Genomic DNA, 26089 nt, shown 5'->3' with positions numbered 1-26089 from the left:
GAAGTGGAGGTGTGAATAAATTATTAAAAATTATATAGAATATATATTATTAAAAATCATTAAATTATTCCTAATGGCCTTTCAAGAACATCATGTTAGGATTACCACTGAAATATTACTTGGTTCTGTGCAAGGCAAGAAGTGATTCTGAATTGAGTGGAGTACCCTAATGATCTGGAGCTCCTCCCAGCAAAAAAGAGGGTTAAAAAGGCTTATTTTCTTCCCATTTAAATGGAAAGGGAATATTAAACCCCTGTGTGATGCAGAGAGGGTAGCAGGCAGTGTACCATTAGGATGGAAGCAAAGATGTGAATGGTCTCTCCTGAGCAGTGAAGTTCCCCAGTTTTCATTGGGATTCAGTGGTATTCCTCCACTTGGGCTCCTGCACAGAGGGGCAGTGGCAGCCTTCTTCCTCCCTCCTCACCTCCAGCCACCCCACAGAAACCCCACACCACTGTTTCACTTCTCTGTATCATGGGAAAGGGTGGGGGGAAAGTCAGAGCTAGTGTTTCGTTTGCTTTAATTTCCAGTTTTTAAGGCTTTGTCCTAACAGCTGAAGGGCTTAATTCTGCTACTGCTGCAGCAGAACCTTGTTCTGCTTGAGTTATACTGAACACACTCGTACACGAGTCACAGTCGGGAAGGAATTCTCTCCTTTCATACTCTCATTTGAGTATGAAATTAAAGGGCCGGCTTCTTAAGAAGGCCCTTTTGAAGCTTGCCCCGAAAGATTAATGTACAAGTGCAGAGAATGCTCTGGAAGCTCTTCAATGGAGACATTTCATTCCCAAATAACCACAGGAGTACTGTTTGCAGCAATAAGATGATTTAATGGCGTTGTGGCCACAAGAAGGTGAGTCCCTTAACTTGATGGCATAGTATTTGCATATTACCTCCACGTTAGAGTTTCTCACACTACCTTTGTTTATTTTTACTGGAGGAAGCACAAGAAAAGCACGATGCTCACTTAAATCTCCACAAATCCAAACATTTGAAGCTACATTACTCCTCTTTCCTGGCTCTGTTCCTCTCTGAAAGCACGCCACTTGCATGCTCACTCTCCTTTTTCCCATGAACTACAGGGTGTAGGCCAAAATACCCTTTGCAACTGGTAACTTGCTAGGCAGAGTAGGTTCCAGTTAATACAACAAACGGTCATTTCATAATGCTTGAAGTATCTGTGGCATGATTATATTAAAAGTCCTGAAATTGGCAGGAAATACGAGGAGCATTTTTTGTTTTTCACAGGGTCAATTTTATTCATCTGCTGGAAACTTCTTACCATGACAAAAAAAATTCAGTTACATGGAAAACTGATTCCAACTGGATTAACGGTATTCAAGTGGCAGGTAGGAAACACTTGGATGTGTGATGCTGAGAACTTCTCTGTGTACCAGCTTGGGGAGGTTCTGGCCTGTATCACCGCAGGCTGCATCACCGTGGTGTCATGTCCCTGTCAGTGGTTTTAGCTCCAGGCTGGACTGCATTTCTATGGGGAAACTGTGAGGGTGGTGAGGCACTGGAATGGGTTGCCCAGGGAGGTTGTGAATGCTCCATCCCAAGCATTCAAGGCCAGGTTGGACAGAGCCTTGGGTGACATGGTTTAGTGTGAGGTGTCTCTGCCCATGGCAGGGGGTTGGAACTGGATGATCTTAAGGTCCTTTCCAACCCTAACTGTTCTATGACTCTATGAAATGAGCTGGACCTTCTCGCATCCAGTGCCTTGGGAACCTGCCTTGGTTTGCTGGAGCTGAAAGCACGAGCCAGGTCATGGAAGGCAAAGTTGGAGGAACCATCATCCTGGCAGCTGCTGGGTCAATGATTCTTCCTCCTGCCAACATCACCAAACCAATGGGTGTTTCAGCTTCTCATTTCTAACAGAACAACTCTCTAGCTGGCCGTGCACTGATAACCTTTAGCACTGAACCACAACTTCACAGCAGGGAGACCATCACCCGGCGCCAGGGCTAGGGAACAGGCAGGGACTGTTTAAGCCAGCTCGAGTGAGGAGGTGCTGGTGGGCACCCAGACGGGCACTGCAGTGGTCCCTTTGGGCATAAAGCAGCTCTCCTTTGCCACATACGGCAGAGGCATCTCAGCTGCACACGCTCCTTGAACAACTGTCAAATACACCTGTAATACAATTCGGTCAGAGGCAGTTACCGCTGCAGCGCGGTGGCTCTGGCAAGCCTTGCTCTCCTAGGCTGAACTGTAACTATCAAATCTCTGTTGGTTTGGCTGAAAAAAGATCACGGCAGTGATGTCTTTTCACTAAAGAGGGCCGTTCCCTACTCTACTGTCATTAAAGTGAAACATAAACTAGCCAAAGTCCGTCTTCACCAAAACTCTCCGAACATGGAACGTTTTGGGGGGATAAAATAATTCTAACTGCAGCAGTCAGTGCCGTGTCTACTTTGGTACCCAGCCAGTGAATTTTAAAGTAAACACCCTCCAGGACTGTTCTCCATTTGGATTTATTAGTCATTACCAAGAAAAGATAATTAGCACTTCTGAAGCATTGTGATATTCAGTAGCATGAACTGTTTCCCATAGAAACGGACCGGGGTACTTGTGCAGTGCAGGAATACGGCAGCTCCGTTGGACTCCCTGTACAGAACGAGTACACTGGTGGGCAGATCCTCAGCTGGAGGAAATGCTCATACTACCAACAGCTCCAGTGGAGCTAATGACAGTTTATATGGGGTAAGGCAGGGAGAGGAGTTGCTCCCTGGCCTCATAGGCTTCTCTTTCTGTACCCTGGAGGCAGAGCCGTTTTGGTTACAATAGACAAACCTTCTTGTGGGTCAAAGGCAGCAGCAAACACTACTCCTCTACTGCACAATAGGAGAATAGAAAGTAATTACTTTTCTTTCCTGTGCACAAAAAAGAAAATAGCCTTGTGGTGGAACAAGAGGATCCTGGGTGTAAACCAGCATCCTTAAGGCAACGATGCCTTTTTCTCTTTCTAAACTGAGAAAACTCTGTTGGACTCAAGTCAGTGCTAAAACCTGCAGAACTGGTTTTTCACTTATTGTTCCCCTCGCTTCCATTACTTACAATCATTGGTAATAATCATATGAGGGATCGCATGTAAATCTTATGTTTAGTCTCAAACCCTGAACGTTAAGCATGCCAGGCTCCCTGCTATGCAAAGAAGTATTACCCACTGAGTTCAAGGAAGTAGGTCTTTAGATTTATTAGTGTTGCTGTTTAAACAAATACTACAATGCATAGGCTTGTCCAAAGTAGTTGTCCTTGTTTTTCTCTAACTGGAAGCATGACCAAAATCTGTGCTGAATAACAGAGGTAGCATATAAGCTTGGAAACGAAGGCCTCTGTTTTGAGGAGCACTAATAACAAATGTAGCTAGAGGATTTACCCTGAAATACTTGCAAGTCTGCAACAACCACTCTTTTGCACTGTACAGGGGGGTTTAGGCCAGTGTAACACCTCTCCAGCCAACAGGTACTTTGTATACTCTGGGAAGCATGCAGCAAATCTTGGGGTTGAGTACAGTATGGATCCAAAATAGTTTGCAATTGATGCAGGGGCTGTGCTGTGCTGTGCCGGTAAATGGGTACCTTACCAATGTCACGCCTATTGATGCTGATGGCATTTACTCATGTGAGTCTTCCTTGCCACACCTGAGGCAGAGGCTCTTAGGATTGCAATTCCAAAGCCAGTAATGACTGTTAATACACACAAAATCCACGGGACCACCCTGCCAACATCCCACAGGCTGATGCACTCAAAGTACTTGAACACGTCTGCGCCTCTCCTAGCAGGATGACTGCTGTGGCAAGTCCGATTATCACCAAGGTGAAGCGATGGCAACAAATGTGATGGGCTGCTGGTTGTTTACCAGCTACGCTTGCAGAAGTAAATGGGTCTGTGAGTGTTTGCTTTTCAGCTGCTGCTGGGAAACAGGCACCCTCCTGCCAGGTCACAGGCCAGCTACGTTACAGGCCTCGTAACGCGGTTCCTTGGTTGCAGAGGTGGATGCATAGCTGGTACTCAAATAGCTCTCCGGATGCATAGCTTGTACTCAGATAGCTGTCCAGTACACAGAAGTTGCTAAGGCAGTGCTTTACAGGAATACGTTGCACAAGAAAGCAGTGATGTCAGACCACACTGACTCTCCCACCCTGGGAACCACAACAAATATCGGAATATAATATCTATATATTTATATATATAGATCTACTTAAGTAATTGTCAGACTGCATCCCACTGTGAGCTGAGTTTAAAACACCTGGGTAACAATTTCCAAACTTTGTCAACAACAACATCTCTCCTTCCCACTTTCCCACCTGCAGTGCAGAGCAAGCCGACCTCATAGCATCCTCCACAGTAAAATGAGTCTCTGCTGCATCTTTCTGTCTTCATGAAACTCATTTAATTCTGATACTTTAACACCTACTTCTTTCTCTGCTGCTGGTGCTGCTGCAAAGGAGAAATATGGCCAGTAACACTGTCTCCTTGGAAACCTGCCTCTGGCCTAAAAAGCCCGATTTGGTGCCTGTGTGACACTGGAAAACCAGAGCCCCTGAAAGGGCTGAGCACCTTTCACAGCAGTAGTGCTTTCACTCCAGACCCCTCAGCGGATAAATAAGGTGGGTTATTGCAATGCTAAAACTTGCAGAGGAAGTTTAGTTGGGAAAATTCAATAGGAAAAATGCAAGATATTGGCCAGGGAGTGCAAGAGGCTGCTGGGAGCAGCCTGAGGGCAGTGTGCTTCCCGTGGCTGGGGGCAAGAGCTCTTCGATGGTGTGGGTTGGGAGCATCACGAGGCACCCACCTCTCCGTTAGCCCGCAGGTCTCCATGTAATTGTAAACAATGCTGACTTCAAGTCTGCTGCCAGAGCCTTGGGCTCTTTAAGAAATAACCCCATCTCATTTATTGCCTGAGGATATTCTTATCTCCAGAATGAACTAGTTGCGGATCACAATACTGGGCAGAATTGTAGTACAAAGTGTGTTCTAGCGCAAACCTACTTATGAAGTAGTCACAAATCTCCTTTGGACAGAAACGGGCACAGAGCCCCAACCTTTTGTGTTGAAAAGTGCCTGCAGCTCCTTTCTGCACCATCTTCATCTTGGGACTGGTCTGGCTCTCATGTGTCATGGCACATAGAGCTCTACCTCAGTGCCAAGGCCCCGAGGAGGTGGCACACAGCTAAGGAGCAGCTTAGCAGGGGGTATGCCAGCTGTGGCCCCGGCCGTGCCAGCATGGGGAGGCTGCGTGGATTAGGGTTATCCACTCTTCCATCTGATACAACAGGCAAAATAATGCTGCGCTGCTGAAGGCTCAGCTCCTTAACTCCGATGTGAGATTTCTACAGACAATCCAAAGATTTGGTTTTAAGAAACAAGTAATTCATACATACACACACTGCCTTCAGCATAATTTCCCTTAAAAGACTGCTGCTGTCTTTTGTATCATGAAAAGATGGATATGAAAATGTTTTGTGCCAGGAATGGTAATGCAGTAGAGCACAAAGTTCAGTCACAATACACTGGTAATCACTATATTCCTCACTCAAAGTGATGCAATAGGTGATTAATCAGCACAAAGCTCAGAATTCATAACCAGCTATTTCACGTAAGGCCTTTCAATAAATATGCAAGTGGAGATACATATAGGTTTTTAATATAGTTCAAGCGTGAACTGATTTGGTCTTTGGTCTTTGGTCTTTCTGCTTTTGTGACTCATACTGCAATAGCAGCTTTTGAGGAAAAAAAAAGGTATTTTTAATTTAAATTGGTCTAGGCAAGAGCCACACTAAATATAGTGAGCATATGCAGCATGTAAAAGCAAGGCAGGAGAAAGGATTATCAAAATAACTGGAATAGTTTTGTAAGCGGCATGTACTGTAAGTCTGTATGGTTTAATTGTCATTCCCATCCCTGTCAGAGCTGTGTGGAGGCAGCCACATGTTTAAGCACAACTTGGTCAAGTTAGTTGGTGCATTTACTCCTGTTTAGAGCTGGTCTGGGCTTTAGTTAAAGCCTGGGGGGCATGGGGGGGGCTTGGTGTTTATAATGAAAATTGAAAGGTGCAAGTGCTTTGGACAGCTGTACTCTAGCATGAGCTTTCTACAGTCACCTTGACCCAACACTCTGAAATAAGCCTTGCTATTAACTTGAACAGGAGATTTGCCAGGCACCTGTGAAGAACAAGGCAGTCTCTGTTTCTGCCTGTTGCAAATTCTTCTGCAGTTAGGCTTGTCTCAGCTAAGCGGGAAGACCTGAGTCCCATCCTGGAATCGTTTCTCCCGGTTCCAGGTTACAATGGCACTTTGCTGTTGGGCTTTTTCTTTGTTTGTTTGTTTGGTTTTGGTGTCTGTCCGCGAATGAAGGTGCTCAGTTGCTGAGCACAGCTTCAGAGCTCCCTGGGTATGACAGTGAAGGGGATGACAGGACTGCTGGATTCGAGGTCCAGGGCGGTGAGGAAGCATTCGATGGCTGCTTCGTTTTTCCCCTGAGCTTGCAAGACCTCTCCAAGGCTGTTCCAGGCCCTGTGACTGGTGGTCTGGATCCGGATGGCATCTCTGAGGACCTTCTGGGCCAGGTCCCTCCGCTCAAGTCTGCTCAGCACCAGGCCCTGTCAACAAACAAGTGACGAGCAGTTAATGACACGAAACAAGAGAATGGAGCGCTCCAAGTCCAGTGCAGGCACAGAAGTGCTATGATGAGGGATCGCCACCTATTTCTGTAGAAGAGGAGCAATCAGCTGTTAAGTTCTGGTTTTTTTTTTAACTGCAATGTGTAATTTAAAAAGCAATTATGAATTAGTTCTTTTCTTTAAACACAGGGACTGATCCAGCTCAGAAGTGCTCCTGCTGTGTGTTACTGTGGCAGCATATACTGGTGCTACACAGAGAAAAGGCTACAGGCCCTTGAAGCATCCCTCTCTCCTTGAGTGGCTTACACTGGATTCTAATCCCCAAGGAAAATATACACAGGTTCAGTTACACCCAGCATCTAAATTAACTCTCGCACACCTGGAATATCCAGCTGAGGTCAAGTCTGTCAGCTCCTACATCCTGACCGTATAGACAGATCTTTCTCCTTAACAAATGGGGCTAGAGGGATGCAGCTCCCTTCCACGCTTCTAGGGGCAGGCGGTATGAAACAGCATGGGGCCCTCTGTCCTCCTGCACTCCAATGTAGATCCTAAAGCAGCGTGGGGGAGCAGAAGGATGGAGGAACCTTGTTGAAAAAGCTGTCCTTAGGGTAAGAAAAGACACGAGTGGGTGTAACCATCTGGAAGGAACAGGAGGAGGAGGATGAAAGAAGTGGTAGGAAGAACATGTTTTCCTATAGGGCTCGCATGGATGTGTCTGAACCCACAATGCATCTAATGAGCCAGGCTCCCTTTTAATTATACAGCAGCCAACCACACCGAGCCCAGATGGTCATGTGGGCCTCGCAGGCCACAAGGCATCAGTGGCGTTTTCCTGCTTCCTCCTGAAGGTGCGCGCACCAGGATGAACCTCCCACCGCTTCCATCCAGTGTGGCCTATGGAGGAAGCAGCCAACGCGTTCACGTCGCCTAGCCAAGAGCTGCATGGCCTCTGCCTGCACTCACCCGTGGAAACGGTGGAAAGCGAGAAGACTGCCTGGCTTCGTGCTTTCCCTGGCACTACGTGCTATGTGGATGCATATATATATATATATATATATATGTATATGTATATATATATGTATATGTATATATGTATATATGTATATGTATATATATGTGTGTGTGTGTATATATATATATACACAAAGGAAAGCTTCACCTTTAATGTGTCTACTTGCCCTTAGTTGATATGAAAAGCCCTAAGAAACCTGGAATCTCTCGCAATGAGAACCCAAGTGAATTTCTGACCAAAGTACGGTGATGCTTCTGGAAGTGGTGAAGATTTTTCCTTTGTTTTGTTTTGTTTTTCCAAAATTGCCATTAGATGCAGGGTGCATCAGCATGACTAAGACCCTACCATGACATGACTAGCCTGTTATAGTGCTCACACCTACAGAAACACATTACTTCGCCTGCGAGAAACAATGAGAAATGTCAATTTAATGAAGTATCAGCAGTACAGTGAAAAGTTTCATTGCCTTTTTCTTGCCTGTAACCTTGACCTGAATAATCAACTCGGTGTGAAATCTGATCATTCAGAGGTGCAGTGGGGATGTATTTTCTTTAGGCTTCTCTTTCCTGCTGGAGAATGGCGAGGCAACGGGGCCTGATCTCCCTGTCCCCCTGTGAGCAGGCAGAGGTGGCACAGAGGCACCCCGATGGGACAGGCTGGTTCCTCTGGAGGCAGCTGCAGGCGCGTCCCTACAAACGGTAAGGAATTTGTGCAATTATAACCTGAGTCACCCTCCTGACAGGGATAATGAGGCCCACAAAGGGCAAGCAGTGTGGCTATAGCAGCTCTGCTGCTGAGCCAAGAATAGACAGGAGCTATCTCGGCTCAAGCTAGTCCTCAACCACAAAACCACCCTTCCTGTTGCACTGACCGGGCAGAGCCGACCGTGCTCTCTGGTGGCTGGGGACCCACTGCAGTCCTTATCCTGACACTAAGCAGCATCAAGCCTCTGGATGCTCCGGAGCCTATGCAGCTGCTGCCTGTCATCCCGCTCCAGCAAGGAGGGGAATTCCCTCCCCGGCTGCCATCTCGCACCTCCCAACAATGCTGCAGTGAAATCCACCTCATCGTCAACCACTCGTGCAGCACAGCTCCCTTGTCTGCCCCAGCACCATTGCTGGGCAAGGACCAGAGCCTGGCATGGCTTCCCCACCGTGGAGCTGCTCCATTTATTGTGCCGGTGCCTGAGGTCCTTTGCAGCCCTGGGAGGAGGCTGTACACAAACCCAGGTTCACCTGGGGAGGTGCTGAAGCTGATGCTCACCAGGAAGAACACTCGCTCCTTGGTATTCGGTGCTTCCAAGCATCCTGGTTTAGCTGCAAAAAAAAATCTCAGAAAGGGCGATCTGAGGATCCCTACAGCTTCCTGTTGATGCTGCAATATCCTGTATGAGTGAAAAACTACGTTTATGGAGAGAAATACAGGAGGAGATAGTCGCTAAAGGAAGCAACGGTTTCCTGCCTTCTCCTTGCTTACATGCACCACTGCTAGTGCCAAAGGCTGCCTGGGTCCATAGCCCTTCCCAGGGGTGCTTCCCTCTTCTGACCAGCAACAGCCCTGTGTCTCCTTGCCCACACGCCTGCATTTCCATGTGCTCTGGGCAGAAGACCCCGTTCCTCAGGCCTCAGCCCAAGTGGAGGCTGGGGTGTTGCCAACCTGATCTCCAACCCACAGCCTGCCAACGCTCCCGAACCCCAGCACGGAGACCTACCCAGAGCGAGCGGTGACAGATGGTGTCAGCCTTCCCAGGGAGGCTTAACTGAACCGGCAGAAATATGCTGCTGTGTGCTTAAGGGACAGGTTGAACATCATTAACTCTGCGTGCACGAAAGCTTCTTGCTTTGGGTTTCCTCTCCCCGCTCCTCCCCACCCTGCTCCTTGCAAACCACAAGCGTTTCCTGAGAGCTGGAGGCTGCACGGTCCCCAAGCCTCACCAAGACGCAGCACTGAGCACTTCAGCTTTTTGCTTCCCTGAGGTATTTGCACTTGAGAGCTTCTCCTTGCTACTGAATTTCTTATTTCCCCATGGAGTCTGGCTTGCTATAAACAATGCCCGCATGTTGTTGCTATGTAGGTCCAGCTGGAATCTGCCTACAGTGCAAAGGAAAAACATTATATATAAATTCAGAAAGCCACCCACTGACAGGCAATTTGCATTTTTATCTGGAAGACTTTTATTTTATCTTAAAGATTTTTTCCTAATGAAAGTTCAGTTCCTGAGTTTCTATGGAAACTCATCTGCTTGGTGTGCATGCATCATTTCACCAAGTCAGATCTCAGGAAGATAAGCAATTAGTATAAATGCAAGCAGGAATGTGATTAAGGGTTTCATCCTCTTATTCCTGAAGATGGAGGGTGGGGTTGGGTTTTGCTGCCTTGGTTCCTGTTTGTGTTTTTGCCAAACACCCGTATACAAGGTAGCCTGGCTCCTCTGCCACCTCCTGGCTAGCACTGGCACTTCTGGTTTTGCCTGCTTATTTTCCTCCCAAAGATGATGAGTACCCCTAAGCAAGGTCTTTGTCAGCGTTGGTACTGAGTCAGGTAAAGAGCAATGAGGACAGGCTTCTTTTTAAACTCAAGCATATTATTAATAGTACAAAACCCCAAACCAAACTGAAAGGTGCGTGGGAATCATCCTGCTTTTGAGCTCCTGTGGGCAGCACATTGCTGGGGCTCACACCAGTGCTAGCCACACACAGGCACTTCATGTGCTACATGTTATACTAGCATGCAAGTTATGCTAGCGTTAGTATAACTGTGTTGTGCTTGGATGCTAACTCAACCACTCGCTCGCTGAGGTCCAGGGGTAACTTGATTCATTTTCCTCTTTAGGCCTGAAGACATCAGATGCTGCAAACAGAGGCACTGAAGTGAAGCCAGGCTACGAGCCAGACTGCAAAAGGCAGCACTGAAACCGCTGGAAGAAACTCATCTGAGGTGAGGGGCAGCCGCACAGTGAAGCTGGTACTGTCCAGCGGTGCATGAAGGCAGAGAGCAAATTTGGTTTGCTGATTCAGGGTGCCTTATGCTGGCAACTGGACTCCTGGATATATTGGGTTTGGTTTCAGGGACAGGGGGAGCTTTTCCAAAGGTATTTTTGACCTTGTCCATATGCAAAAGAAACAAAACCTAAACCACTTCTATAGTGACACTGGGTTGGACTCCCTTGCTTTAAGTGATGTGGTACTTAGCAATTGATACTTGAGTGAGGCCAGTTTTGGTTCAGGAGAGACATATCTCAATTAAAGTTAGATGGGCAAAAAGTGACTTGTTTTCCATTTCCACTAATAAAGAAAGTGGACATAAGCCCCACTTAAAGTCCCACTTCAGAAGGTCATGAAATTTCTGAATTGTGCCTTTATTTCCTTCGAGACAAAACCTATTAAGGGTTGTTAGCAAAAACAAAATTCCCAGAAAATAGTTCAGAAAAGTTATGATGGAAGCCCCAAGTACAAGCTGCAGTTTATTTTTAGTAATGGAAGTCAAAACTTCCTTTGCAAATGTTTAGTTCAGCACCTGATGAGCTTCAGGGAGTTATCCTGAGTCCTGACACACCTGTCTCCTTCCACTAAGGTGGCACAGATTTACTCTTCTTTCTTCTGGTGCTTGTATTGGAAAGAGATTTCCCAGAAAAACATTCTATGTCATTCCTGGGAGATTGCTTTTCGTTTTGTTTGCATGGCCATCTCATTCTTGGAGAGTACGTATAGATAGAATGGACTCTGTCCTTCACAAATTGATTTTAAGAATTACTTTAAATGAGGTTTCTTTCTTTCTTTGCACTCTTGGATGTCTCTGATGTTTTTCTCAACTGCACAAAGCATTTTTGCTCATTATTGTCCAAATACCCTAAGAAATTTCCAGAAGAAACTAGACTTTGCAGACTTGCTGTTGGGCTTCTGCTAGTGCACTATTTAATTCATTTCAAGGTAAATGGGGTACCCTTACTGCTACTCCGAGATGTAATACGGACATGTCACTAGTGGTTAGTAGGAGGGCAGTCAGCAGCTGGCAAGATCAGGGCATGCTGCAGAAAAGTACTCGTTCAGAACTGTGCTAACTCAGCAGAACGCTACAAAAAGCCTTTCAAGATGCATTTGGCACTTGGTGATAACAGTCTCATGTAACAGAAAAATCCGCACTGCTACAGGGCAACATACGCTTCTGTAATTATTTAGCAATCAGAGTAAGCTGTAAGCAAAATCTGCTGCATAAACCACGGAATGTATCAGAGTCTTTTTGGACAATGGCAAAGATTAACCCCTGGAAATCCTAGGTCTCCAGCTGATTTCTCTGTGATTCTTCCCCACTACATTCATGACCTGTGCATTTCTGAGGAGCCGGTACTTTTTTAAGCTGTTGCTGAGCAGTGCAGTGAGTTCTGGTTGTGCTGCCACTCAGCTAGCTAACCATCCATTTTGCTGATTCAGTCCAGGTTGTGGCGGACCTGAGCTATACATCTGAGCTCTGTCCTCTGAGAATGCACTGTAGGAATACACGGAGCAGGCAGGGTCTGCATGCCAAACACTCCGCATTAGAGATCCTATCCTAATTTCCTGCCCTAACAAAGGGTGTCTGGATCCAGTTCTGGAGGGAAGCTTGCCTTTCAGTGTTTCTGCCACCTCTTTTGTTGAGAGCAGCTTTTCCTTTTCTTCCTTCCCTCTCTCCATCTCCTCCACCGAAGCTGCTGCATCCCCTGTCAGTCAGTGACGCTTGAGTGCTGCATTTGATAGAGCAGAGGAGGGGAAGGAGAAGGGAGGAGAGGGAAGGCAGGCAGGGCCACTGCAAAACAGAGCATAAGGAAAAATGATGGAACAGCACCAACTGACAAGTACTGGGGAAAAGCAAAAACCTGAGTTTGCATCAGGATTTGTAGTGCTTGTGCACTGCCTGTGGGTTTCAACTCACAGATTCAACACAGAGATTACAGCTCTGGTACTGTAGGCTGCAAAGGCAGCCTAGCAGCAGAGTGCTGCTTAAACCTCACTGCAGCATCTTCATGTGCTACAGATGAGTGTGAGGTAAGAGAAGAAATGAGACTGTAAGGAGGTATCAGGAGAGGCAGACTAGCCAAGCATGAAGACAGAGATGTCTTAAACCCTCCACAGAGCTGGGCATGCAGATATGCTTTACTAACCATAACCAAGGTGGTTCTGGCAGGGAGAAAAGAAAAAGCAAAAGAGAAAGAAGATTAGAAGGTGAAGTCCTGAACAGAAGGACATTTCCTTCCCTGGCTTGTCAATGCGTTTTCCAAGGCACTGTGTAATTGTAAAGGCACCATCATGCCCAGGCCCCACCGTGGGGCCAAGGCAAGTCCCCCTGCAGAAGGGAAGCACTGTGCCATTTTGCACGCTGCCCTCTGCCCATGCTTGCTGTCTCCTTTTGAGTTCATCAAATGTTAGCAGGGATGTTCATATTGTGTTTGAACCTTAAATGTGGTAAAACATTTATTGACATAAAAAGCAAAGCCTAAGGCAGCATTTCAAACCTGGAGGCTCTGATGTCTTCACAGTGAGGCTCATACAAGCCTGGAAAGGATGAGTTTATCTGCCTTGTTGGAGTGTCGACACTTAAGCTTTATCCAAAGCAGACTTGTCTGCGGCATGCTGAATATTCTCGAGATAGTTCTTCCCTTGCTGAGACCTACAATGGAGGTGAAGCAGTAAGCAAGGAAATCGAACAGGATGCCTCAAACCCATGTTTGAGACTAACTAAATGCAGTATTTGTTTCACACTCTCTTTTCTGAGGGAAGGAAAGATTTCTCCCAGCCCTGATCTCAGCAGTTGTCATAGTAATGTTGCAGTAGAGCGCACAGTAGCTTCAACTAGGACTCAGGCTTGCAGTGTCATCTGTTAAAAACAGACACCAAGAGAAGGTCCCAAACGAGCAAGAAACAGTAAATTAGAATACATAATTTATAAGTTAAGGCCTCAATTCTGTTGTGCACTGTACCTGCTTTCCTGGCAGAAAGCCTGCTCTAAATTAGTGAGATTCATCCTAGATATATGCAAGTATTTCACAGTACTTGCAGAATCGAGACTGATCAGCACCAGCAGTGAGAGAAAAGACATGCAGGATGCTGAAAAGCAGCAGGTTTTCTGGCTAAAGCACATGACTAGAAAGTGTTTGCTGTGCTTCACTGGCTGCTAATGCATTTCACATTGAATAATCTGCCATTGCTCAGGAACAATTCAGAGAGCAGGAACAGAGTCAAGGGACAAACTATGGGAGGCAGTAGTCCTGGGTTTAAGTGTTCTCAGGCTAAAGAGGGTTGAGAACTTGCCTCTCATGTGCCCAGGGGGTGCATGCTTCTAGTTACTTCTAGTTAATATTTGTAAGAAGTTAGGGCAGCAGTAAAGCATCCCCATCACCCCCAGGGGCAGAAACAGCTCTTTCTTTGCCTCTCTTTTGATAGTGAGCAGGTGCCTGTGTTCTGTTGCACATAACAAGATGTTGCTGCATATAGCAGGGGAATGTCTAGGCTTAAGACTTGGACACCCAATGCCCAGAGTGTGCTGTGGCTGATGAGCAAGGGATTTCTGACTGCTAGGTTTCCTCCAGTGCCAGTGCTGGATCTTTCCCCAGTTCTTAATGCACTGCTTTGCAACAAAGGAGGGGCTGATGTGCACATTTCCCATGTGTGTTATCTCCCCCCCCTCTGTACGTGTGAGGTTCTCCGAGACAGCAGCTTGAGGATCTCCATGAACTGCAGTCCTACAGAACTAATGGCCAGAGCAGGCACCGCACGTAGCGCGGTGAAGCCACGGCTGACAGAAGCACACAGAATGCCAGCGGAGATTACAGCAGATGTCTTCTGAAAGGAGAGCCGAGATATGTAAAAAATCTTAATTTGCTTACTTTTCCACTCCTGGCAGCCTCTGGGATAGCATGTGATTAATGACATCCTCCGCACAGCTACAGCCGCAGCCTCCCAGTGCAGGATCACAGCTGGGCGCTACGCTAGCCTAGCTGCTGGGAAACACAGCACGAGCTGGGCAGGAATGCGCTGCTGCGGGTCCAGCCAGTGCCTCTGCTTCTGCTCCGGTGCCTCCCACCCCGCAAGGAGCATGTTTCCTTACCGCCTCTCCATGCAAAGTCTGCCACAAATCACGAACCTCCGCGCACAAAGAGGTTTTGCTGGGTTACAGATAGCATTTTCTGTTACATGCTCAAAAGAGAGGGGAGGAGGAAACTCATTGAGAAGATAAATAAGTAAAGACTTTTGATAAATACTGCACATAACATGAGTGTAAATGGAAGCTCCACCGACACTGGAGAGCTGTGATGTTTACATGCTTCCCATTTGTTTGGCAAGAAGGGACTTGTCCTTCCTCCTCTTGACTGTGGCCAGCTCACTGTATTGGGATAGCTTGTTGAAAACCTGGAAGTCTTGCTAGTTCCCACCCCTCTTTCTGTGCAGCTGTGTCTTACGTACCAGAAGGCAACATATTCTGTTACTGTGCTACACACTATTTGTTATTACTGTAGCCTATCACTCTGGCCTGTCTCTGGTGCAGTAACAGACGGCTTAAATAGCACAAAATTTAAAGTAATTATAACTGGTTTCCTTGTTTGTGAGAGCCTGTTTGAAGGTTGAAGTATAAAGGGGACAGTGATTCTACCCCTTCTCCCTTCTGCCAGGTCCCTGAGCACTTTCTGAAGCACCATTTATGAGTTCAGCTGTAGACCAACCCGGCAACTACAATTTCTAGGCTTTAACTTGATCTCAGAGCAAAGCACAGCATATACAGGACAATACTGATTAGTAGAGCTGCAGCTGTATCTCGAGGGCTGTGGATGGAAACCACAACTAAAGCTAGCCATCTTCTGGAAGATCAGGCTGGAGCTCAGCAGAGGGGCATCTGCTGCAGGGAGAGATCAGGCCAAGGGTAATGTCTTGAGGCCTGGATGCAAGTTTTATTCTGCAGAGATGACTGAACCATCCCAGGAACTCGAGGGGTGTAAGGAATGTGTCAGGTTCTTCTCTCGGAAGGTGTTACACACACTCTAGAGCAGAGATCAGAGCCGAGCTGGGGAGTTTTGTCCTTCAGGGATTTATTTGGTTTCTAAAGTTATGTAAACAGAGCCTGAATAATGTGGTAATGAGCACCTCAGGGACATGGAGAATAACTTACCACAACAGAGGAGTGCAAATGATTGGCACATATAAACAGGATATACAGATTCCCTGGAAACCGGGATAATCCACCTCTGAGAAGCAGAGCACCAGTCCTGCCACTAATGGACTGAAATCTCTGCGCTGCACAGTGGATCAGATTTGCCTCATCAAGTGACCCCAAACACCTCAGCAGGTCCAGTCTCCTGCTTGTGAGGGAAATGAGCAGTTCCCCCAGGAGAGGAAGGGGCCACTCATGGTGTCTAAGTGATGGCTTCAGTGTCAGAGAACCACTTATCACCTTGTTTGTGATGGCTCCCCTGTCTCATCTGGATGCAGGAAGGAAGCCTGGCAACCGCAGAGGAAGACAGCAGGCAACAAACCTGCAAAACAACCCTGTGGGCTCCTGACTGGTGCTCAGGAGCTGTGATCTGGATGCACAGTCAGGGATTTGCTCCATTGCTGGGCTACTCAAGCCACCAGCTAACTAGTGGATTTGCAGGGAGGATGGCTCTGCCGCAAACAGAAATGAGGAGAACAAAGTGTTTGCAATTCTTTGAACAGTGAATGAGCGGACACACTAACTTATTAATGTGAGCATCCAAAATGCTCATTTCTCCTGTGGGAGCCAGTGACTAGAGGCAAAGACAAGTTCCCTCCCTCAAGCTCAGCTGCTTCAACACAAAAAAATTGAGCTAAGAGGCTGCCCTAAGGACTGCTTTTCCCCAAGGAGAGCTTGGAGCAGTTATTTTGGGATATCTGAAGCACAGGAACATTCTTGGGATTCTGCAATGAGCCTCAGAGTTGGGAAAACAGAATTTGCTCACCAGCCATGGTTTGGAAAGAGGCCCCCAGTCATCTCCAAAAGCTAAATGTTGCTTTACCATTGCCATTTACCACTGTTACCCATCTCTGGTGAACCTGCAAGAGGTACACGCCAGAGAGGCATAACAGCCTTTATAACAGGACTTCTCTTAGGGTCAGATAGAATTCGTTTTGATCGCTCTCTCCTCCCAGCCCATAACCTGTCTGGGACTTGCAGAGTACCACTGCCATCCTGATGGGCAGAAAGCAGCTGCCCTGATTACAGTCAGCGCTACCAGGGATGCTTCCTGCAACTGCAGCCTCGTGCACGAGGAGTGTGTGATCACTTGACGGGGAATTCCAGCGGAGAGCACCGTCCCACAGAAGGCTGTGCTGATGGTCCACCAGCAAGTGCTGCGCTGCTGACGTGCCATTTCGGGGAGGAGGTGTAACTCGCTATGTCACCCTGCGGAGCAGGCTGAAAATAGGACTGCACTCACTGTGCCATGTGGCTCAGTGGTATGTCAGGACATGTATTTTTAGGAAATTCCTCCTTTGGGCAGAAAGGGTGAAGTGCTTGGCCTGGTTTGCAGTCTGCTGGCTTTGCCCACATCTTTCGTGCTGGAGTGTGGGAGCATGTTAGCCACCAGTCTGCAGATGCCCTTAGTGCCTGCGTACAGTGCTAATCCTAGTTACCTGTTCATTGGGGTGGACGTGGAAGGGTAAAATACAGCTGGTCTGCTGCTGTGCTGTTCTTTCAATGCATGCGTGCTTGCTCTCTGGTGCTGGTGCTTTTTAGAGAGGGAACTGACTTCCAACAGAGGAGGGATGCAGAAAATAATTCGGGAAGATCAATGCCTTGGGAAGAATATGGTCTCTGGGGAGCAGCAATAAAAATGTACCTTGCAGAATGAATGTGAGGCAAAGAGGGAACTCGGAGAAGATAGCTCATGCAGAGAAGAAAGACAGAAAGAAGGAAAACCAGACAGTAAATAGGGGATTTAAATAACCTTCTGTAGAGGCAAAATGGGGTCTGACGAGGTGAGGTACTTTTTGGGTGCACCATAGTGAAAAAACGCCATGCATCTCCATGCCCGGCCAGTTACTGACACATAGACAGTGCTGCGACTGGTCTGACCCCAGGAGAAGGACGAGGTAAGGCAGTGCTGGACTCAGAATCAAATTCTTCTCTGGCAGACACTTGCTGGCTTCCTCTTTCCCCCAGAACATCATTCCGATCAGGCAGCATGTGTTCAGCTCCAGCATCTGGGTTTTGATTTTCTGGCAGCTGCACAAAATCTCTGCTATTAAATCCCACCTGCCAGTCTCATGTCTGCTCCCACAGACCTCTGCCTGTTAGCAAATGCTTCAAAATCCCGCTGCCAGGCACAGCACATCCTTCTGCCATCCTGCCTCGGGCAAAAACCCTTGCGCAAGGACTCCTTTTAACTTCAGTGGGCTGCAGGAGGGAAGGCTAGAGGAGAGGCCTCTGGATAACAGGCAGAAATGTTAATTTAGGTCATGGCTTGCACCGCATTCTTTTCAGCACTAATGTAAACCAGCCATTTTTCCCCTGAATTATTTGAATAATACTATTTTGTGTGTGACATTTTAAGAAGCTTTCTTTTAAAATATGCTCCGTGCTGTAGCTGTGCAGTGGAAGAATTTGTGAACTTTGTTCATCAATTTCTGCTTATGTGAAGTTGTTTTTCCCTTCCTTACAAATTCTTCCTTTCCCTTCTATTGCTTCTTAGCAGCCCCAGCTAAGCAATGCCACCAATATAACACGCACACAGTGCATCTCGCTTTATTGTTGGAACAGCATTAGTAAACCAAATGCTGAAATACAGCTTGCACATCTACCCTGGATAAGAGATCTATCCATAGAAATAACTGCAATGTTTAATTCTGTATGGGGAGAAAGGACTCAAATTTCCACATTAACCTGGGCAGTAAGGCTGCCCTTTTCGTGCAAGGACAGTATCTCTTGGAGATGGTCTAAGCTGCTTGATTATGGTATCCCTAAAACTGCAAACAAAAGAGACAATCAGTGCTTTTTTGCTGTGGACATCTGTCAGCAGAGGAGCAACTGCTAATTGTCATGTAATAACTACAGCAGACGCTTCCATAGCAGTCATCTTTCTGGAAGTCAAGCATGACAAAACCTGTTACTTGTCCAAGCACCAAGATCTGGCTGCATTTCTGAAACTGTTTAAAAAGTGACATGATGCTCTGCTATAGACTGATACTTGAGATCAAAATGTTTAGCCAAAATATAGCAGTCTGCGATCGTTTTTGTTGGCATGTGATTAAGGTATTTAGCTTTATACTCTAATACTTGCATTTTAATTTTAGAACTGTATGTATACACCGAGGAAAGGTGCTGATACTGTCACATAAATACAAGCACATGGGATTTGTAGAGAACTGGTTCGGCAGCAGAAATGCCTTGTTGCACTTCACCATTCAGAGATGTCCTTGCTCCTACTGCAGCACCGCAGGAGCTGTCAGGTACACAGCTCTACATGAGCTCTGAACAATGTTAAAGCAGTACAGTGCTGCCTAAAGCCATGTGCGAGGAGGAATAGCTAATTCTCTTTTTATGAAAGGATTGACTCTAGGCAGCCTGCCATCTACTGAAACCATACGTGTGGTTTCTTAAGGCATCTGCATACCTCCTTTAAAGTCACAGGCTAATCAGCCCATCACTTAAATGAAGAGAATGGAAAAACAGTTGCAACCTTTCCAGAGACAACACATAAGGAGATGACTTCTAATGACTAGGAACCTGACTCAGCTTTGAACCAACCAAAAACTTCTGTGCTCTCTTGTTTAGGTGGCACCAGAGCTGCCTGCGCTACAGACCAGTTATTCTGCTGATTTTACATTGTTTGGCAGTAGTCTAATGATGGATACTGTATTTGGAGGAGGGAAAAACGAATTTTCTTGAGAACTGCCAGAGGAAAAACACCGGATCATCAGGAAAGAGGATAAAACAGTCTCTGATGATTTTCAGTAAGTAAACAGTGAAAAAACCCTCAACTGCCTCAATGTAATGAACTGGGTAACTGCTGCAGTCTCATAGACATACACATAAGACACAGTTCAGTGCTGCCCACAGACCTAGGCAAAAAAAAAAAAAGGAAGTTAAAATTAAATCACAAACATTATGAGTCTTTTTAATCCATATGGAGTGAAAAGGATATTTACAGAGCAGTACAACCCCTAGCATTGCACCCATTCCCAAGTCTAGCAAAGCCCTTTCACATCAGTGAGGAGGAACGGCCGTGGGTATGGTTAAATGAACCAGCCTGCATATGTGAGATGCCAAGGAAGGCAGTAACACGGAGAAGACCCACCGTGTAGCAGTATGACATGAATCCTGTGCTCCTGTGTCTGGGGGGCAGAGGAGACAGCCAGGGAAGGAGATGCTCACCTTCAGCTGTACTTGTATCAAAGCCTCACCAAAACAGAGGCTCCAGCAGCATTCCCTGACGGGGTGATCTCCTTGTAAGACATTTACACTTCCAGCAGGATGTTTCTAATTAAACTCAATTGGTTTGCACACCTGCTGGGAGTGACTGCTCTGCACCTCGTCTCCCCCTCCTCCTGGAGCACAAAGAAGATGTGACAGCCTATGCTACCTCATAGCACTGTGTTCCTTTTGTGCGCTGACACTAATGGAGGAAATGGATGGCAACAGCGTGCTTTGTGTTTGCTGCTGTTCTAGGAAGCTCTTCCTTTTCTTCTCTTTTTTGTTCCTTTCCCCAGAGCGTAAGAGTGCTCAGGTTTTACAGCCCTTTTTTCAAGAGTGGGGGACTGGCAGGGCTTTCTGTAGTTTCGACTGTAGGGCATCACGATCGATGCTGATAATGAACCCCTCAGGACGGAGGAAAGTACCCGTAAGGATCCTGACTACGATGGATGGGGAAAGGATGGGACTGAAGCATGCTATGGTTAGTAGTGCAAGGCACAACAGCCTGCTGTCCCCTACTAAACGCTTCTTAGCCTGTCTTACAAGCATAGCCTGACCTGAATGTTTTAAGAAGGGGTTTTATTGATACTGTGTTATCTTGTCTGAGGTATTTATGGGTTTGCCCAGAGAGGTCTCAGACAGCCAAACCTTGAGAGAAAGCTGCTGAATTGTGTGGATGGCCAGCATGACTTCTGGTTTGTGACTGCTGTCCTAGGCTCCCTTTCTTCATCTTTAGGGAGCCAGCACTTGTCAATGAGATGTAAGTCATGCCTTAAAAGAATGCTTGAATGTATTTGCCTTTTTGTAGTGCGGCATTGCCCTGCTGTGCAATGAGAAAAATGCATTCTGTGTGCTGTGGCAGCAGGTCAGCATCCCAAATGTTCTCCCCTCCAACGAGCTCACTGGATCAGAATAATTCTGTTTTGGATTGTACAGGACAGTCTCCCCGGTAACACGCTTCACAGCAAATGCTCGGGGGGAACACGCCCTTGAATGCAAGGCAGTCAATGAGATTTATAATTACTGTGTTTTATAACCCTGCTCATTCAGGCAGGGGAGGATGCTGCTGAGGAGGTCTCAAACAAGAGGAACGATACATTTGCAGCTACATAAATAGCAGTCATTAATATGATCTGAAACCAAAAAAACACTCTTTTGTCCACTGCGCTGTCCGGCGTAACACAAACAATGCACGGACTGGGTTTAAACCAAGCAGGGCATAAACCCGGGACTCCCGGAGGAGGGGATGTGGAATCCACTCTGTATCACCAAAATCTTCTCATTGCATTAAGCAAGGTCCTGGCTGAAGGCCAGATCCCAGCTGTCCTTGTAGTGATAATGACCGCGCTCCCTCGGGGTGCTGAGCATGGGCAGAATCCAGCTGCATTCGCACACGCGTAAATTGAGAGAACGCGGCGGTGTTAATGCTTGTGGGATGACAACCCGAACCTATGGATGTCTCATCAGCAGCTAGCTCCAAGCAGAGCGTGTTTGATTTGCAAAAGAGCCCGGAGGTGAAAAAAAAACCACCCAACATCTCCTGGTACAGTTTATCTGATGCTTTGTTTTTGAGCGTCCTTGATGCATAACAGCATGCTATCATCTCTAAAGATTAAAAACAATCCCTTCTTATTGCTCTGCTGGGTATTTTTCAAAGAAATCCATGCACGGATGAAAACAAACAAATACAGTGCCCAATGGCTCTGCTGAGATTCTTGGCCTCTAGTTTCAGGTAGTCTAGAGACAATTTTAAACAAACATGGACCTCTTAAATCCTTGGCTACAGCTCCAGTGAGGACGTGTTGGAAGGACTTCAGTAGCTTTAACGGGTTGAGGCTGGTAGAGGATTTTCATCATCATCATCTCCATTCTGTGATTTTTAGGGTACAGATTAACTAAGATCTGGAGTTTTACCACGTGCAATACTGGATTTTCACTACTTTTTAAACCGGAGCTTCAAGTTAAATAACAACACCTTTGTTCAGGCTTGGTTTAAACAAAAATTCCAAGTGCCTATGTTGGTTTTCATGCTGTTAAGGCCTGGGGTTTTTGATGGACTAAAGCACAAGTGGAAAAAGCCACCCTCCAATCATCAGCGCAGGACTGGGGCCCAAAATGACAGAATTAAATACAGCATAATCTGAGAGAGCCTCAGGCACTGACGAAGGAACAGCTCAGCTCGCTTCACTTAACATGTCTTTTGCTTTTACCCACTTGGCTTTATTGTTCAGAGGATCTGGCCCAGTGCAAGAATGAAATCCCTCCCCCAGCCCTAGTTCTGCTTCCAGCCTTTGCTGCTGGCTAGCTCTGATGGACAGCTGCAGGAGTTCCTTACGAAGACATCTATGTGACACTGCTGCACTTAGAAAAAACCTGAAAACAGGCTTTTTTCTTCACTTCCGCTTAGACAAACTTCAGTCTGGCTTTTGCTAAGACTGAAAACCACTCTGCAAACGTATACCTGAGGGTCTGGTTTTGAAGGGCTGGGCAAACTCATTCACAACATCACTTGTGAGGGAAAATAACTCCAGGGAGAACCAGCACAAGGTGCAAATATTGATTTAGGGGTGCTGGTGGTATGGAGGATAACAGAGGTAATGTCGAATACAAAACCATGCTCTGAGGCTGATAAACAGCCCCACAATGCAACCCATCAGAAGGGAAGGAAGCCCCAGCAGGTCACATTCAGGCTGTACCTGCTGCACAGTTTCATCCTAGTTTTAAAAGATCTCTCTTTCATTTTAAAGTTAACTTTTAGTTAACTTAAAGTTAACTACACGTTGCCCACTTGCTTTACCGCAGTGGAAGGTTGTTTGCTCTTCAGTCTGTATGCTGGCAGGGTGTTGAAACTGCCCTCAAGATTTTAGACAGCAATAGCCAAAAAAGTCCTCCCATGGCCCCTTCACCCTCTTTAAGGCATTAAACTTATTTTGGCTGCTTATCAAATACTTTGTCCCTGTTAACCTTGGCCTTCCCCTATCCTTTGTTGTGGGGCCGGGGCTGCTGACCACAACTACTATTAGTCAGTAGGAGCACTAGCAACAGCACTACCATGTTGCAGGATATGCTGTCACAGATACCTAAAAACCATCATAGCTCCTTTTAATTTGAAAGGTTTCACCTTTCACCATCAGCTCTGTGGTACCTGAGCAAGGGAAGTCTTTGCTAAAGGCACCTCTCTTCTAACGGGAGATGCAGAGAAGCAGTCCCTCTGGTTCTGCTCAAACTGCGACAACTGACCACTGAGATGGAAAAAGTTTGCAAGTCGTCTAGTTCAAAGTATGCAAAAATAGCAGGGCTGCACTTCCAACAAGGCTGCTTTTCTGCCCCTGTTTGATGCCAGCTTGTGAGGGTGAAATTGAGTAGTGCAAGACTATCGAGATTTAATCCATTTATGGAACTTCAGTTGTATGAAGCTGATCTGAAAGGGTTTGTGCTACATGTATATATCATGACTTGCCATAGCTGCCTGCATTGACGTTACGTTACGTGAGCATTCTTATTGCAGAGACCAGCTACATTGATAAAATCAGTTAGTACAGCTGACCAAGGTAAAAATAGATTTACGAAAAGCAGGCTGCCTTTTGGCTCAAGGATCTCACATATAAGCCGTTTTTACTTTGTGACGCTGCTATTTTCGATGCTGCTGTTTTGTATTTGCTGGTTTGGGAGAGCTGATATTAAACAATGTGTTACTTCCAGACCATTTCCTTTGATTGTTCTTCATTCACTATTCAAAGTAAGAGATTAGTTAGAAACGGTGTATGCTTCCAGTCTGACCTGCTGTTGTCAGCCACCAAATAATAGAGAGCTCCTCAGAGAATGCAAACTCTATGAGCTGAGCAAGTCTTCTGTGGAAATGTGACATGAACACTTACCTCAAATACTTGCACAATCATTTATCATAAGTGAAAAGCAGTTCTGAGCGTTCAGGATTGCTTGTTTGACCTATTTGTGGTATTCTAGGAACAACAGCAAGAAATCCTAAAGTGAGGGTTTCTGCTCCCGAAGCCTGGAAATCTCAAGGGCCTGTGGGTTTTATTTACTTTTCTTGCTCTCAAGGCAAGACACTTTTCAGGCAAACAGGACAGCAAATGGTCCATGGACCTGGTGCTGAAGATACTGCAGGCAATTTTGGTCTTAATATGCATGAAATGTGTGCAGAATCTCTTACTGTCACTGCAGTCACAGGAAGAACTGTTATCTGCTGTACTGCAGAAGCCTGTCCTGAACTATCCTCATGTATGTAATCTCAGTCCAGAAAAGACCTAAATGCTGTGGGGTTTGGCTGTATGTTAACAAGTCTATAAGCTCACCTACAACATCAAGCTTTGAGCCCACAAGGGGATCATATAGGGCATTAGAAATGCTTTACTGTGGTATTTGTTTAATTTGTCCTAGCTTCATTTGTCTGTATTAGTCACTCCTGTGCTCTGCCGAGCAAGCGACAGCCTCAGAGAGAAAACACCACCGCTTGCCAACCTGGCACAAAATTCACTACAACTAGAAGCTCACAAACTCTGTAGACTTTTAGATGTGAGGGAATAATACTGCTCTCTTATTAAAAACCATACAACCCCATAAAAGTGCCAAACCTGCTTGCCATTAGCTGCTTTGGGAAACACTGCCCAGGGGACTATTTACAGAAGGATGAAGCTAAACTTTCTCCTTGTTTAAAAGAAATAATCACAAGCTCATGGCTGCTTAAGAATTTATTTTAAATGCAATTAATAGTTCATCCTTCACTACCAATTAGGCTGGCGGGGCTGGTATGGTATGTGTAAATGTGCTGAACGAGTGCTGTAAGGAAGGAGAAGCAATGGGGTAGCCTGGTATGTTAGGAAGTGTTTTGATTGTATAGAGCTTAATGATGGTGACAATAGGGTTGAGTGTTTATGGGTATGATCAGGGGGAAGGCCAATAAGTCAGGTATCATGGTGTCAGTCTGTTACAGACCACCCAACCAGGCTGAAAAGCAAGATGAAGTATTCTATAGGCAGCTGAGAGAAGTCTGACATTAGGTAATGCATCTCAGCAGACTGAAAGTAACTATTTCCTGCTATTTGGTGTAGATCTGGAGTGCTGTCACCAGTTTTGAGTTCTCCAGTGCCAGAAAGATGATGACAAACTGGAGAAAGGCACGTGGAGGGGCACTGACATGGCTGGGGGGACCACGATATGAAGAGTCTGAGATGAACATGTATTCAGCCTTTCCCTCTCCAGGCTGAGAAGGTATCCAATTGCCATCTTCAGCTACCCAACGGATAACTGGAAAAGATGGTACCAATCTTTCCTCAGAGGTGCTTGGCTGCAACAGATTAAGGCACAGCAAGGGAAATTCTGGTTGTTAGCTATCACAAGGAGAAGTGCAGCATCAGAACTCAGGCACAGAGAGATGGTGCAATATTCATCCTCGGAAATGAATGTCCAGCTATGTCAAAGCTCAGCTGGACATAGTCCTGAGCAACCTGCTCTATATTTGAACTCTGTGAGCAGGAGGTGGGACCAGATGACCTCCAGAGGAAAGGTCGTTTCTCACCTACATTCTTCTGTGATTCTAATGTGCCTCATGACATGTGCGCTAAGATATTAAGCTCACTTAATATATCATCACTGGTGTCAGGTGTCATCAACACTCTCATCAGTGGGAACGCTGCCGAGCTGACTCAAATACTGTACATCTTGTCTAAATGCAATTAAAAAGGCACATGGCAGTTTCTGTGTATCTCAATTAGCCTGGTACCATGCACGCTGACATTCAAAATTAGCTGACTTGGAGGCCTGTTCCCCACTCAGTTCAGGGATTACATTGAGCTTGCCTGGTCTGTTGTAAAACTTACTCAGGCTCACAACGTAACACCCTCCTTCAGAGTCACATTAGCTGCAATTTGTATTTTAGAGGAATCAAAGCAAAGCTCACATAGTACCAGTCTAATGAATCAAACCCTAAAAGATTAACGTTCCCGAGTAAAGCAGCAAACCTCACATAGAGCTCCACAGACCTGCCTCCCCTTTTATTGCTCTGCTTTTAGGATGTAAGAAGAGCAGCGGGC

General features: G+C 46.2%; 1 protein-coding gene across 5 annotated transcripts in view; it reads right to left on the bottom strand.

Annotated features, from left to right (window-relative positions):
- Positions 1–2953: 2953 nt before the first annotated feature.
- The window catches only part of TTC7A (tetratricopeptide repeat domain 7A), a 171010-nt gene continuing 147874 nt past the window's right edge, over positions 2954–26089 (bottom strand). For 3 of the 5 annotated variants that reach the window (XM_061475309.1, XM_061475313.1, XM_061475314.1), the window contains one exon: positions 2954–6604. In XM_061475309.1, the coding sequence (XP_061331293.1) occupies positions 6383–6604 (222 nt within the window). In that variant the 3' untranslated portion in view covers positions 2954–6382. The remainder of the gene's footprint in view (positions 6605–26089) is intronic. The other 2 variants (XM_061475311.1, XR_009747200.1) reach the window with 2 other exon arrangements.

This window comes from Pezoporus flaviventris, unplaced genomic scaffold, assembly GCF_033815535.1.
Source record: "Pezoporus flaviventris isolate CSIRO_AGI_PZ_B2104156 unplaced genomic scaffold, CSIRO_AGI_Pfla_v1 ptg000083l, whole genome shotgun sequence".
In the NCBI taxonomy this organism is placed as follows: domain Eukaryota; kingdom Metazoa; phylum Chordata; class Aves; order Psittaciformes; family Psittacidae; genus Pezoporus; species Pezoporus flaviventris.
The sequence above is the reverse complement of the archived record's forward strand: the minus strand, read 5'-3'. Positions and strand labels throughout refer to the sequence as shown.